A 12176-nucleotide genomic window follows, 5' to 3' on the forward strand; every position below is an offset into this window, starting at 1 on the left:
TTTATTGTTTGTTTACTTTATTAAAAATTATTAATTGTATCTATCCCACGGCTAATTAGTGCAACGCGATAGGAAGGATGGTGATTATCATTTTCTATCAGGTAATTATATAAATTAGTCGTACTTGTGATATATATAGAAAAAGATCAACTCAAACAATGTATGAATATGCTATCCAGTATACGTTTTTGGCAAATCAAATCTCCAATGTACCAGTGATATCATAGTAGGATCTGGATCTAATGAACTTATCCAATTCACAATAATTATTTGTAATTTCTTGACCAATGGAAACTCTTTGGTTCCATATTTCCTTTGATTTTTCTGGATCATTTGTCTCGATCCATTTCACTGTTAATTCTTTGTAGGTAGCAATCAATTGCTCTCTTAATACTAATACTGCATCTTTACCTGCAGTATCATTCAATGCCTCATCGTGAGAACCATCTGGTGGGACATAGTTATCTAGATCAAAATCATTTTCGCCACCTAAATATTTTGGAATGTTTTCCTTTGCAATGAATTTTGTCAACTCACTCAAATTCTTAGTGAATATGATCTTTGAGGCAACTACTGGATCCAGCCAGTTCTTTACGATGTTCCAAATTGGACTGAACAACCAAGGAGCATTGTGAATTAACAGACACCCTAAAGATTCTGGATAATGAGCTTCAAAACAAGTGATTAAGAACTTTACTGGAGCATAATCCATATTCGATAAACTGAAATCTGTCAAATCAAATATGATTGAAGTGTAACCAGTTCTCATATATAATCGAGAGATTTCAATAACAATTAATGCAAACTTTTCGATATCTGCTTCAGTTTGTTCATGAGAATGATGGAATTTAGGTCTCACTAAGATAAATGGTCTTTCTTTAAGATCTCTTCCAACAATAACAGCTTTTTGTAAGTTAAAATTCAAGATCACACCTTCTTCTTTATTCTTAAACACATCATAATCACCTTTATTCAATAGTTGTTCCATATTATGTTCTGAACGAAACTTAATAGTGTGAGCAATCATTTTAGTGGCTTTGCTTGAATTAAACTTCCTGGCACTAGAGAATCTCCATATAGTGGAATCTGGAGGATCTACTCTCAACATATCCCAAAACACTTTTTCAGCCAATTTTGCATCTAATCCATCAAATGAAGAATGTACGACTCCCTTTTCATAAGAATTGATACCCATCGAGTCGTGTTCATTACCGCCCGTTGCATCACTTGAAGTAGAGGAACTCGAACCAAATCCAAACCAACCGCCTGATGATTTTTTCTTTGGTTTCTTTTCAGACTCAGTACTGCTATGGGTGTTATAAGCAGTAAGACGACGATCACTAAATGCATTGGTCCCATCTACTTCTACGTTCCACAAATGAAACAAATTAGTCCATATTTGTTTCAATACGACCTCTTTCTCGTCAGTGATCTTATTGTAGTTGGGTCCAGGTTGCAATTTACCACTAATAGAATTCTTATCCTCGACCATAATATATGAACTGTGATTATTATGCTTCCATCCTCATCAATATATACAGTAAAAACCTTACGAACTAGCATGATCCAGACATATTATGTACATCTCTCTCGATATATATATATAAATGTATAGGAGAATGGATGAAAAGAAAATGAATGGGCTTGTTGAGCAACGCGCCGCTAATCTAGGATCAGCAAATAGGTTATACGAACAATGCAAACGAGCAACGATACCTATAAATAATCCATATAAATATAGAGAAACATGGTATGAGGTATCTATAACGTAATTTAATATTATTATTGGAAAAAAAAATTATAGAAATGTATAGATATATGGATATATATATATCGATGATGATGAAGGGATTTTTTTTCTTTGTGCAGGGATTATCTACATTAGATCAGAGAAGCCTGGAACCAAATCCTTAGAGAAACCACCTTCCTTAGCGGCAGTTTCGTAGTAACTGTAGATGGTGGTAGTAGCCATCAAGATAGAGGCACCAGAACCTAAAGTTCCTAAAAGGTCGGATCCCACAGACAAGGCACCAATGGTTGCACCACCAAATGCAGCAGCAGTTGGAATGATCTTCTTCAATTCTCTGTAGACGTTTGACTCTCTCTTACCATTAATGACCATACCTTGTTCTTTGAATTGTCTGGCAACGTCACGTGGAGAGGTACCTGAGATTTCAATCCAAGTCTTTGAGAATAAGGCACAAGTTCCTAGAACAAAAGCGATGTAGATAACCGACTTGATTGGATCTAAGAAGAATTCTTTCACGGAGACGATTGGTTGGATGTAGTAAGCCAGACCTGACAAAGCGGACATACCTTGAGAACCTGGTTTGTTACCCCAGACACCGATCAAACGAATGACAGCATTATTTGGGAATTTTTGATATAACATTTGAGAGATTAAGAAAACGTTTGAAGTCAAAGCAGATTGTAACATGATTGGAGTGTTAGAAGTGTAGAACAATTTAATTGGGAAAGAACCTACTTGACCTCTGATCTTAGTAGATCTCACAGGAATTTCGTAGTTGAAACCTTGTAAATATAGAACAAATAAGAAGACAACGATGGTAGCCAGAACTTGGAACATGTTTGGTAAAGGAGTTCTGTAGAAGGCTTCGACAAGAGCTCTCTTCTTATCCTTTCTAACGAAGATCAAATGGAAGAAAGCGACGACAGCACCTTCGAATTCGTTACCACGACCAGTATTAACGGTAGTTGGAGCAAACGCTTTCCAGAAGATAGTTTCGGCAATGTTTGTAGCGGTGAACAAAGAGATACCTGAGCCTAGACCGTAACCTTTAGTTAACAATTCATCTAATAATAAAACGATGAAGGAAGCAAACATCAATTGGAAAACTAAGATTAAAGAGATGGCAATACCTAAATCGCTTGGTTTCCCGTAATTACCAGTCAATACGACGACTAAAGCTTGACCGAAGGTCAAGACAATAGAACAAACTTTTTGAGCAACTAAAAACAATTCACGATCTTGTTTATTTTTTGGATCGATAGAGATCAATTGAGTACCTTGTAAGAATTGGAAGATCATGGAAGAGGTGATGATTGGGGAGACACCTAATTCCATTAGAGTACCTCTATTAGAAGCCAGCATGGCTCTTAACCAATATAAAGGATCACTAGTCTCAGCAGAGACAATACCATATAATGGGATTTGACCTAGAATCAAAAAGATTAATAGAGAGACACCAGTCCAAATCAATTTTTGATTGTAAGGCACTTTTCTTTCTGGAGCAATAACTTCAGGTAAGAAAGCTTCAAATGGCTTAAATAAGTCCAACAGACGAACAGAGGACATTATGTATGTAGATGTAGATGTGTATAACTGGATAGTTTTGTTAATAATATGATACTAAACTAATAGATACGATACGTACAAACACAAAAATATATATATGATCTACTACTATCAAGTTCAGGTATAGTTATATATATACGTATGTATAGGTTATGAAGTTATTGACAGCGAGACCTTTGAGTGTCCATTAGGAATGATTCAATAATAATGAAAAATTTCTTTACCAATGTTCGTGTTGCAGTACGTAAGCACAAATCCAATGAAAATGGAAATGGAATCGCGTCTTTTCTTTAGCTGGCAGAGAGAGAGGCCACGTCAACATAGTAAATATTTACATACAAAACTTGCACACGCGTACCCGTTCTCTCTGTCTCTTTCGCTGTTGCTGTTGCCGTTGCCGTGAATCAAACAAAACGAACAAAAAAAAAGCTGTTCTTCGTGCAAAGGGACAAAATAAGAGAAATACGCGAAAACCGAAATTCAGTGAGAATGTGAAAATAGAATAACTTTACGCGTCGGGTCACGTGTGTGCCGTTTGGAGTGATGCACCCCAACAAAATTTTGAATTGTATTGAAATTACATTCACGCCCTCGGCTATATATATATGTCGCAAGGTCTGGAGGGATGCGGTGCTCCCTCACCATATTGTGTCACTGTGCACGGGGAGCAGCATATGCACAGCCATACCCCTAATATACTGCAAATATTTTTCCTCGCTAAAAAACAGATTATTCCATTCATCCGAAAGGGATATCTGTTCGGGAAAGCTACCGAACAGAACGAAATCCGGTTATTGCACGCGGGTTCGTCTGTTAAAAAAAGAGGGAATGGGAATGGGTAGCCTCACATATTTATGTAATCCTCGGATAAATGGCAATAAAAGAGGAGAGAAAAGACCCTGGAACGGTTGTTTTGACATATCGGGGTTTCGGGTCAGCGGCTAGCTTATATCCCACGTTTCATAATAATATGTATATCCCACGTTAATAGTGAGCTTTTATTCTAATGTCCTACATTTATCGTATTTTTCCTATGATTCGTTCGTTGTAAAAATAATACATACATTATATTTAGGGTATGGCTGGCAACCTACTCCTTTTATGATAAAATATGGATTTGCCATCATTCATATATATATATATATATATATGTATGAATAAACAATCAGAATTAACTAATTACTTTATCTTTGTAGCTTTTATTTAGTTGGAATTATAATTTCTTACTTTTGAAAAATAAATTGAGTATATTCACACACATACACAAACCCTACACCCAAGAAGATGCCCGCAATTAGTCACAGAAGAGATTCCCTGGAAGATATTAACACTGATTTGGTTACGTTACCGCGTTTTATTATTGAAACTCAACAATCAATTAAAGGTGCTAAAGGTGATTTTACACTAGTATTAAATGCACTAGGTTTTGCATTCAAATTTATTTCACAAACAATTCGTAAAGCAGAATTGATTAATTTAGTCGGTATTACAGGTAATACCAATTCTACAGGTGATCAGCAAAAAAAATTAGATGTTCTGGGTGATGAAATTTTTATTAATGCAATGAGCGCAAGTGGGATTGTTAAACTTGTGATCTCAGAAGAACAAGAAGATATGATCATTTTCCATCATAACGATTCAAAATATGCAATCTGTTGCGATCCAATTGACGGTTCTTCAAACCTAGATGCAGGTGTATCCGTTGGTACTATTTGCTCAATATTTAGAATCTTACCTGGTTCCACAGGTTCTACTGCTGACGTTCTTAGACATGGTGCTGAAATGGTCGGTGCTTGTTACGCTATGTACGGTGCATCCACTCATTTAATGTTAACCCTTGGAAATGGTGTGAGTGGATTCACTTTAGATAATACTTTAGGTGAATTCATCCTTGTACACCCAGAATTAAGAATCCCATCACAAAGATCAATTTATTCAATAAATGAAGGGAATTCATATTATTGGGATAAACATATTGTCGAATTCATCGATTCTTTGAAAAAACCACAGGATCATGACGGGAAACCTTACTCCGCAAGATATATCGGCTCAATGGTTGCTGATTTACATAGAACGTTTCTATATGGTGGTCTGTTTTCTTATCCAGCCGATAAGAAGAATCCAAACGGTAAATTAAGGTTATTGTATGAAGCATTCCCAATGGCTATGCTAGTAGAACAAGCTGGTGGGAAAGCTGTTAATGATCAAGGTCAGAGAATCTTGGACTTATGTCCAACTCATATTCACGATAAGTCTTCAGTATGGATGGGTTCAAACGACGACGTCGACAAATATTTGAAACATATTGGTAAATTGTAGACAAATCAAATTAATGCTACGTCCCCCTTTCCACTCTCCCTCTCTCTTTCTATATACATACATATTCATCTATTTGTAATGTAATTTACGCCGCATCATCGCCCTCGCCTCAAGATTTAATAAATAATAGTACATATTTAATGAAATAAACCACACAGACAATTACGAAATATTTATTTACAACTGTTCAAGGAGTACGAACAAAGGGGTTTAAGTAGAACAATGGAAGTGTTAGCTCATTGTAAAATATACTCATTATCACAGTATTATCATCCACAAGAACAACTAATAACTATAGATCCTGGAATCACCACGACCTTGACCGATTCAAAAACAGGAAGAATACGAACATTACATTTAATTGAACCTGATTTTAAAATACATGATTTCAAGAGACGATTATTGAAAGAAAATATAACTGCCAATGGTAAAGTATTAATCATTGATATTGTGTCAGCATGGAAAAACACTTTATTGAATGATCCATTGTTATTACCTAATGTATGGTATGCTAACTCTGAAGAATTATTCACTCTTGAAGGGGTGATATGTTTTTTAGCCAGAATAAATGCAAACCCTACAAATACATTACAAAGAGAATGTTCCATAGATAAAAATGATTGCCATCAAAGTAATAAGAAGGAGGAAAACTCATTACAAGGTATAATAATCGATAATTTGTCATATCTTCATACAGATAGCACTACGGACACTAAATCATTAAATATTCTTTTCAAATTAATTAAAAATATTCAACGAACATTTGGTTGTTGGTATGTTAGCACAAGTTTAAATAATGAATTTTATCAAGGGATAGAACATAGTTTTAATTCCACTAACAATACAATAATGTCAAATTATGTTAATGATATGGATCTTGTAATGGTTCGTGATCCATCGACTAAACAAGTTCGCCAATTAAATAAATAAATAAATAAAGTTTATTATAATATATATAAGTAAGTAAAATGTTAATGATATGTGTAACCACAATTTTTCCCAACATGGGTATTTAACCATGTATCCACATTTTCAAACTTTGATCCACAATGCTTACATTTCCCAGGAACAATACTACGATCTTTCTTTTTGGTTCCAGGAGGATATTCAAAATGTAAAGCCTTTAAATGATTCTTATAAGTATCGCAACGAGAAAACACACCCGTTTGATGGCAATTTGAAGTTTCAAAGTTTAAAGGTTTATTCTTATGAGGATACATTTCCATATCCAATTTAATCAAAATCGAATTATAAGGACATTTAAATGTTCCTTTAATTTGATGTAAAGATCTTAATTGAGATTGTTTTGAATTGGTTACTCCATTGTTAGAATTCGATGGTGAATTATCTTGTAATGTCGCCGGCGACACTGCCACCATCAATTCATCCTTCCAATGACGTTTCCGATGTCTAATCAAATCATTATTTCTTGCAAAGCCACGCTCGCAAACGGGACATCTATGCGGTCTATCCTCCGGTGTTAAATGTGTAGATTTATGAGTTGATAAATTTGCGTAATAATTTAGACATAACGGGCATTGTTTCTTTTTCCTAGGTTTTACAATTTTTGTTCTATTGTTATTATTAACATTAGCACCAATATTTTTTGTAGAAAGACTGGTATTCTCAGTATCTGGTTTTACAGAAGCCGCCGAGTTAGAAATAGACACTACAGTAGAAGAAACCGGTGGGGGTCCACTTAATCTATATTCCGGTATCATTATCGAACTAGTAGTCGTGGTTGTTGTTGTCGTACTGTTTATAGAATCTGTTGGTGACGATACTAATAAAGAGGACGATCTATTCGAGGTTGAACGAGAATCGTTTGTATGAGAATTACTGTCATTACCAGGGTAAGACCGTTGAGTAATTGCAGATGCAGTTGCAGGAGTATTTGAATTTGCACCGCTACTACGTGATTCTCTTTGACCACTTACTGCTCCTTGAGTAGAGAGTTGATAACTTAACATATTTGTTCTTGAAATACTGTGATTCATATTATTTAAGGAATTACCAACAGGTGTTCCTACATGGAATATCGAGCCGCCGTTGTTACCGCCGTTGCCGTTGTTATTGTTGTTGTTATCAGTGCCACTGCCACTACCTAAAGCATACTGTTTCTCAGCTGCACGAATCAGATTATCGAACGACGAGATGGGCGGCAACGACATATTTTTAGCGCGTTTGAATTTTTCAGCAGACGAAGGTTCATGGTACTTATCTAAGGAATACGAATGCGGCGATGTTGAAACGGAATTTGTTGTGGAGGTCGTTGTAGCTGTATTGCTGTTGTTGTTGTTGTTACCTGCACTTGGAGGAAGAGTAGACGGAAGCGTTTGAAAGGAAGTTGTGCTTGAGACAGGAGACAAAGCAGGCGGTATATTTGAAATGCTCATATTTGTTTTGTGTTGGTTGTAACACTATGTATGTATCGGTCTCTCTATCGATGTGTATTGGTAATATATTGAGAGTGTTTGCAAAGGGACTAGTTAAACAAAAAAAAAATGTAGCAGCTTATTCAAATCAATCTGCATATTGATATATATATAGAGAAAGAAAGATTGAAAAAAATGGCATTGCATCATCTGTTAGTAATAAATTTTTCAACTGGATGGATTGAACCATGAAAAGGACATGATTATTTAGCCCCTACGGCTTGAACAAGATCCCAGTTTTTTTCCCACCATCTGAGTGTGTGTGTGTGTTTTGCAGTGTCATCATCGCCAGGGGCGGCGCAAACAAGAAAATTTATTGGTAGGCTGCTTGATCTCCCCCCACGTTATTGTCACGGCTACTAAGTTCTCTTGAAGTGTGGGGGCAGAGCACAGGGCAGAAGAGAGCAGTGGGCGGAGGGCGGAGGGCAGCCAAAATATTATGTAATACGAACAGCTTCTTCCCTGAGTAGCCGTCTTTGGTTATATGGACCAGAATTCACACAGAACTGCACGTGCGAGAGAGGCAGACAACTCTGAAGGAATTTGTGCGCCGTTCGAAAATCGAAAACAAAAATGCCGCACTTTCCGCGGCTGTGACAAGAATTTTGTTAGTTTTCTGTACGGGACGGCTGTGTTTCTCGCTTTCTCTTTCTCTTTCTCTTAACTTTTTTTCAATTTCAAATAAAAATAACGCAAATTTGCGTTATTGTTACGGGCGGGGACGGGGACGGGGAGGAAGTGTGTCTCCGAGAATCGGTTACTAATACGGGCGGACCGTCACTATCAACGGTGTGTACTATTTCTTTGCCCCCCCTTCCATACGCCGTCGTAAGAACGAAATTCCTGCTTTTCCAGTTTTTATTACCGGGAAGGGTAAAGGGCGAATTGCAGAAGATACTAACAAATTTTCTTTTCGTTCTCTTCAGAAGGGTTTGTTGTTCGGCGAGTGAGGGCTAAGATCACCATAATTTGGGGAAAATAATGTTTTTATTCGTTGTGATTCGCATATTTTTATTAAACCCCCCTCTCTCCATCTGCGATATAGAATATCAATACCGGATTCGGAATTTGACGGCGGCTAAATAAGATATCGACTATTATTATTATGGAAGTAAGTGAATTGACCAGTGGCTTGATACTACCGCCAGTTCTTCAAAGCAATAGAATGAATCAACCGCTATCGTCTCCTAGAAATAGTCAACCACCATCGTCTCCTGTTCATAGTGCTAAGAAACATTCTGATGCCAATGAGAAAAGATCGCATAAGAAATTGGTAGAACGTATTAAAGTGCCGGAACAATTTCAACACGAAGTAGTTATTGATGATCACGGTAATCGATGGATCCCTGTGCAACTGATCGATAAGACCAAAAATAGGTTTTGGTCTCATTATTTGGCATATAGAAATACGGTTCATGATGTTAAATGTAAACATTGCAGAATTGTGATTCATAGGTTGAACCCAATTACTAGAAGACCATTGAACCTTGAAATGATTAATCATTTGATGGAAATTCATGGAATAAACAAGAATGACGATTTTTACCAGTTTGGAAATAATGAAACTGGTATGCCGCAGATCGAACAGTTACAGAACTTTAATAAGGAAACAACTACATCACCTTCTCGTGTTGATGTCACTGATGCTGCTGCTGACAAAAATACCCAAAAGTGTAAAACTTCCGATATAGTTACCGAAGATGGTATTGAAAATGCCGTGAATGGTGTTAAGGTTGTTGCTGATTCACGTATGAATAAAAAAGTGTCAAAACGTAAAAGGGATAAACATTTTCAAATGACTCAAATTCTGGCAGTAATAATTGCCGCTGAAAATTTGCCTCTACAATTTTTAGAAGACAATGCAGTTAAATTGTTATTAGGTAAGAGCTCAAATGAAAATATTCCATCAATGTTTGATATTATGGATAGCGTAAGATCGATCTCAGAACAGATAGATTCGCTCGTTCAAAGAACTGCTACTCGGAACACTTTAGATACTCAACTGATTGTGGATAAATTCCAATTATCAAAATCAAAAGAACCTATCGACGACCAATTGCTGGTGATGATTAAAAGACAACTCAATGAAGTGACGAAGATGAATTTTTTTTCTTTAACTTTTAACGTTTGGGCTAATTCAACATCCATCTTGACTTTACAATTTTATGATTCATTATCTCATACTATTAAATCGTTACCTTTGGCAATAGACCGTGGAGATCCACTGAGTAAAGAAATGGGTATAGTCACTTGTAGGTCTCAATTGTTGAAAACTATACAAAGAATCCCATCCTTATCAAAATCAATTGTTTCTATTACGTTGCCACATGAACGTTTATTGGCGTTGTCGAATTCTGATAATTATGATTTTTTACAAAATGCGAATACTAATAACAAAGTGAGTCCATTTCATGATTGCTTTGTGACGTTTCTACAAGATATCATCTTACCTTTGTTTGGTAATAAACTACCAATAGATAATAATAATAATCATGATAATAATAATAATAATACCAACATTACTTCTAACAACATATTTAGCGATAATGATAGAGAGAACCAAATTTTGGATAATGTTATTGATATCTCCAGTACTGATCCTTCTTCCAACACAATTTTTGATAAAATTAACAAATTTTATGATGCTATTAGGTCTAACTCATGGGAATTAAGTAGATTTAAAGAGATAGCCTCTGAGAGATTAGGTAACACAAATGCTAATGCAATGGTCTATTTTGATCGTCAAAGATATTCTACCGCCTCTCTAGCTCTTGAAACGTTTTTGGAAATGGAATCCTACATTACCAGTGTTCAAGCAAATTTAACTGGCATTAAAAAATTCGAAAAATCTGACTTCTTAGTCATGGCTAAATTATATGAATTTTTAAATTCATTCAATAAAATAATTTTATATTATGTCTCAGGCCCACCTACAGGTGGACTATACACCCTATTATCCATGTTTGCCATCGAAAGGCATTTGGTTACTCTAATTCGTCAAATTAGATTAGATCCAATCTTGAATAGTATAAAAAAGGTGCTGGAACGTGTTAAACGGAATAAAGGACTATTGATTCAAGATGATATGATCTTAGTGTCAATGTTTATGTGTCCCATAGCAGTATTTGAAAGAGAAATTTTAGAGTATACGTTTGATTCTACTTCATTATCCGATATTGTCAAAATAGTCTCAAAAGCTATTCTAGCTCGTTTGAGTCCATTTATTGATTTACAAGAGATTGACTCTTCAACAATTTTCAATGAAATGTCACAAAACGATGGAGGCGACACGATTGCATGTGACGATGAAAATGATGATACAATGGACTCGATGGATGGTCAATCCTCGAATGAACCTCGCAACAAACAAGGTCAAGCCATACATTTGGATTTACCAAAAATAATTTCCGATTTGCTGTTACTATCGATACAGGAAGATTTATATAAGTATTTGACGACAGTAAATGCAATTATACCGAAGTCATACCTTGCCTTCTGTGAAGGAACTGGTTATGTTACAAAAAATGGTCTTGTCTGGAATCATCAACAATCTTCATCGATTCCAGATGAAGAAGAGGGTATATCTTTTGGAAATAAAGATGAACCTATAAATTTGATGGAACAATTAATAGAAATCAAGATGCCCGTATGTGATGCCTTTTGGCAACAATATTTAGATAGAGAAGATAATATAATAACAAAATTATTGATGCGTATTATTACAACGCAAGCAGCATCTTCAATAAGACAAGATTATTCCTTTTTGAAGGATTTCAAATCACAATTAGGCGAAGAATATTTTGAAGATGTTATTAAGATAAAATTGTTTAATGAACAATTTTATGTTGGGAAAGTTGATTTTGATATAGATACGTTACCATCAGCATGCGAATATAATTAAAGTAACTATATGTTTTACTCTTGTAGTCAAATATCGAAGTTGTAAAAATAGGAAATATTTTCATCCTTAAGAATAAAATATATATTCATAGGTCCATATATTAAAAGCATAATAAATAATTCACGTCTTATTTGAAATATATGTATTTCTCATTTATGTAAGATTAATACATAAATTTATCTATATAGAAAAGGCAAAAATACAA

At 35.3% G+C, this 12176-nt stretch overlaps 6 protein-coding genes across 6 annotated transcripts; 3 read left to right on the forward strand and 3 right to left on the reverse strand.

Annotated features, from left to right (window-relative positions):
• Positions 1–196: 196 nt before the first annotated feature.
• Positions 197–1492, reverse strand: CSR1 (Csr1p; the record flags this gene model as incomplete). Its single annotated transcript, XM_041553181.1, has 1 exon — positions 197–1492. The coding sequence occupies one exon, from the start codon at positions 1490–1492 to the stop codon at positions 197–199; it is 1296 nt and encodes a 431-aa protein (XP_041409115.1).
• A 384-nt stretch (positions 1493–1876) lies between these two features.
• On the reverse strand, positions 1877–3316 carry SEC61 (translocon subunit SEC61; the record flags this gene model as incomplete). The annotated part of the gene is made up of 1 exon (XM_041553182.1): positions 1877–3316. One exon carries the CDS (start codon positions 3314–3316, stop codon positions 1877–1879), a length of 1440 nt encoding a protein of 479 aa, XP_041409116.1.
• Positions 3317–4600: 1284 nt separating this feature from the next.
• On the forward strand, positions 4601–5635 carry FBP1 (fructose 1,6-bisphosphate 1-phosphatase; the record flags this gene model as incomplete). The annotated part of the gene is made up of 1 exon (XM_041553183.1): positions 4601–5635. One exon carries the CDS (start codon positions 4601–4603, stop codon positions 5633–5635), a length of 1035 nt encoding a protein of 344 aa, XP_041409117.1.
• A 222-nt stretch (positions 5636–5857) lies between these two features.
• PSY3 (Psy3p) lies at positions 5858–6565 on the forward strand (the record flags this gene model as incomplete). Its single annotated transcript, XM_041553184.1, has 1 exon — positions 5858–6565. One exon carries the CDS (start codon positions 5858–5860, stop codon positions 6563–6565), a length of 708 nt encoding a protein of 235 aa, XP_041409118.1.
• Positions 6566–6606: 41 nt separating this feature from the next.
• STP3 (Stp3p) lies at positions 6607–8031 on the reverse strand (the record flags this gene model as incomplete). The annotated part of the gene is made up of 1 exon (XM_041553185.1): positions 6607–8031. One exon carries the CDS (start codon positions 8029–8031, stop codon positions 6607–6609), a length of 1425 nt encoding a protein of 474 aa, XP_041409119.1.
• A 1144-nt stretch (positions 8032–9175) lies between these two features.
• Positions 9176–11971, forward strand: VID22 (Vid22p; the record flags this gene model as incomplete). The annotated part of the gene is made up of 1 exon (XM_041553186.1): positions 9176–11971. The coding sequence occupies one exon, from the start codon at positions 9176–9178 to the stop codon at positions 11969–11971; it is 2796 nt and encodes a 931-aa protein (XP_041409120.1).
• Positions 11972–12176: the final 205 nt, after the last annotated feature.

This window comes from Maudiozyma barnettii, assembly GCF_903064755.1.
Source record: "Maudiozyma barnettii strain CLIB 1767 genome assembly, contig: KABA2_14, whole genome shotgun sequence".
Taxonomy (NCBI): Eukaryota; Fungi; Ascomycota; class Saccharomycetes; order Saccharomycetales; family Saccharomycetaceae; genus Maudiozyma; species Maudiozyma barnettii.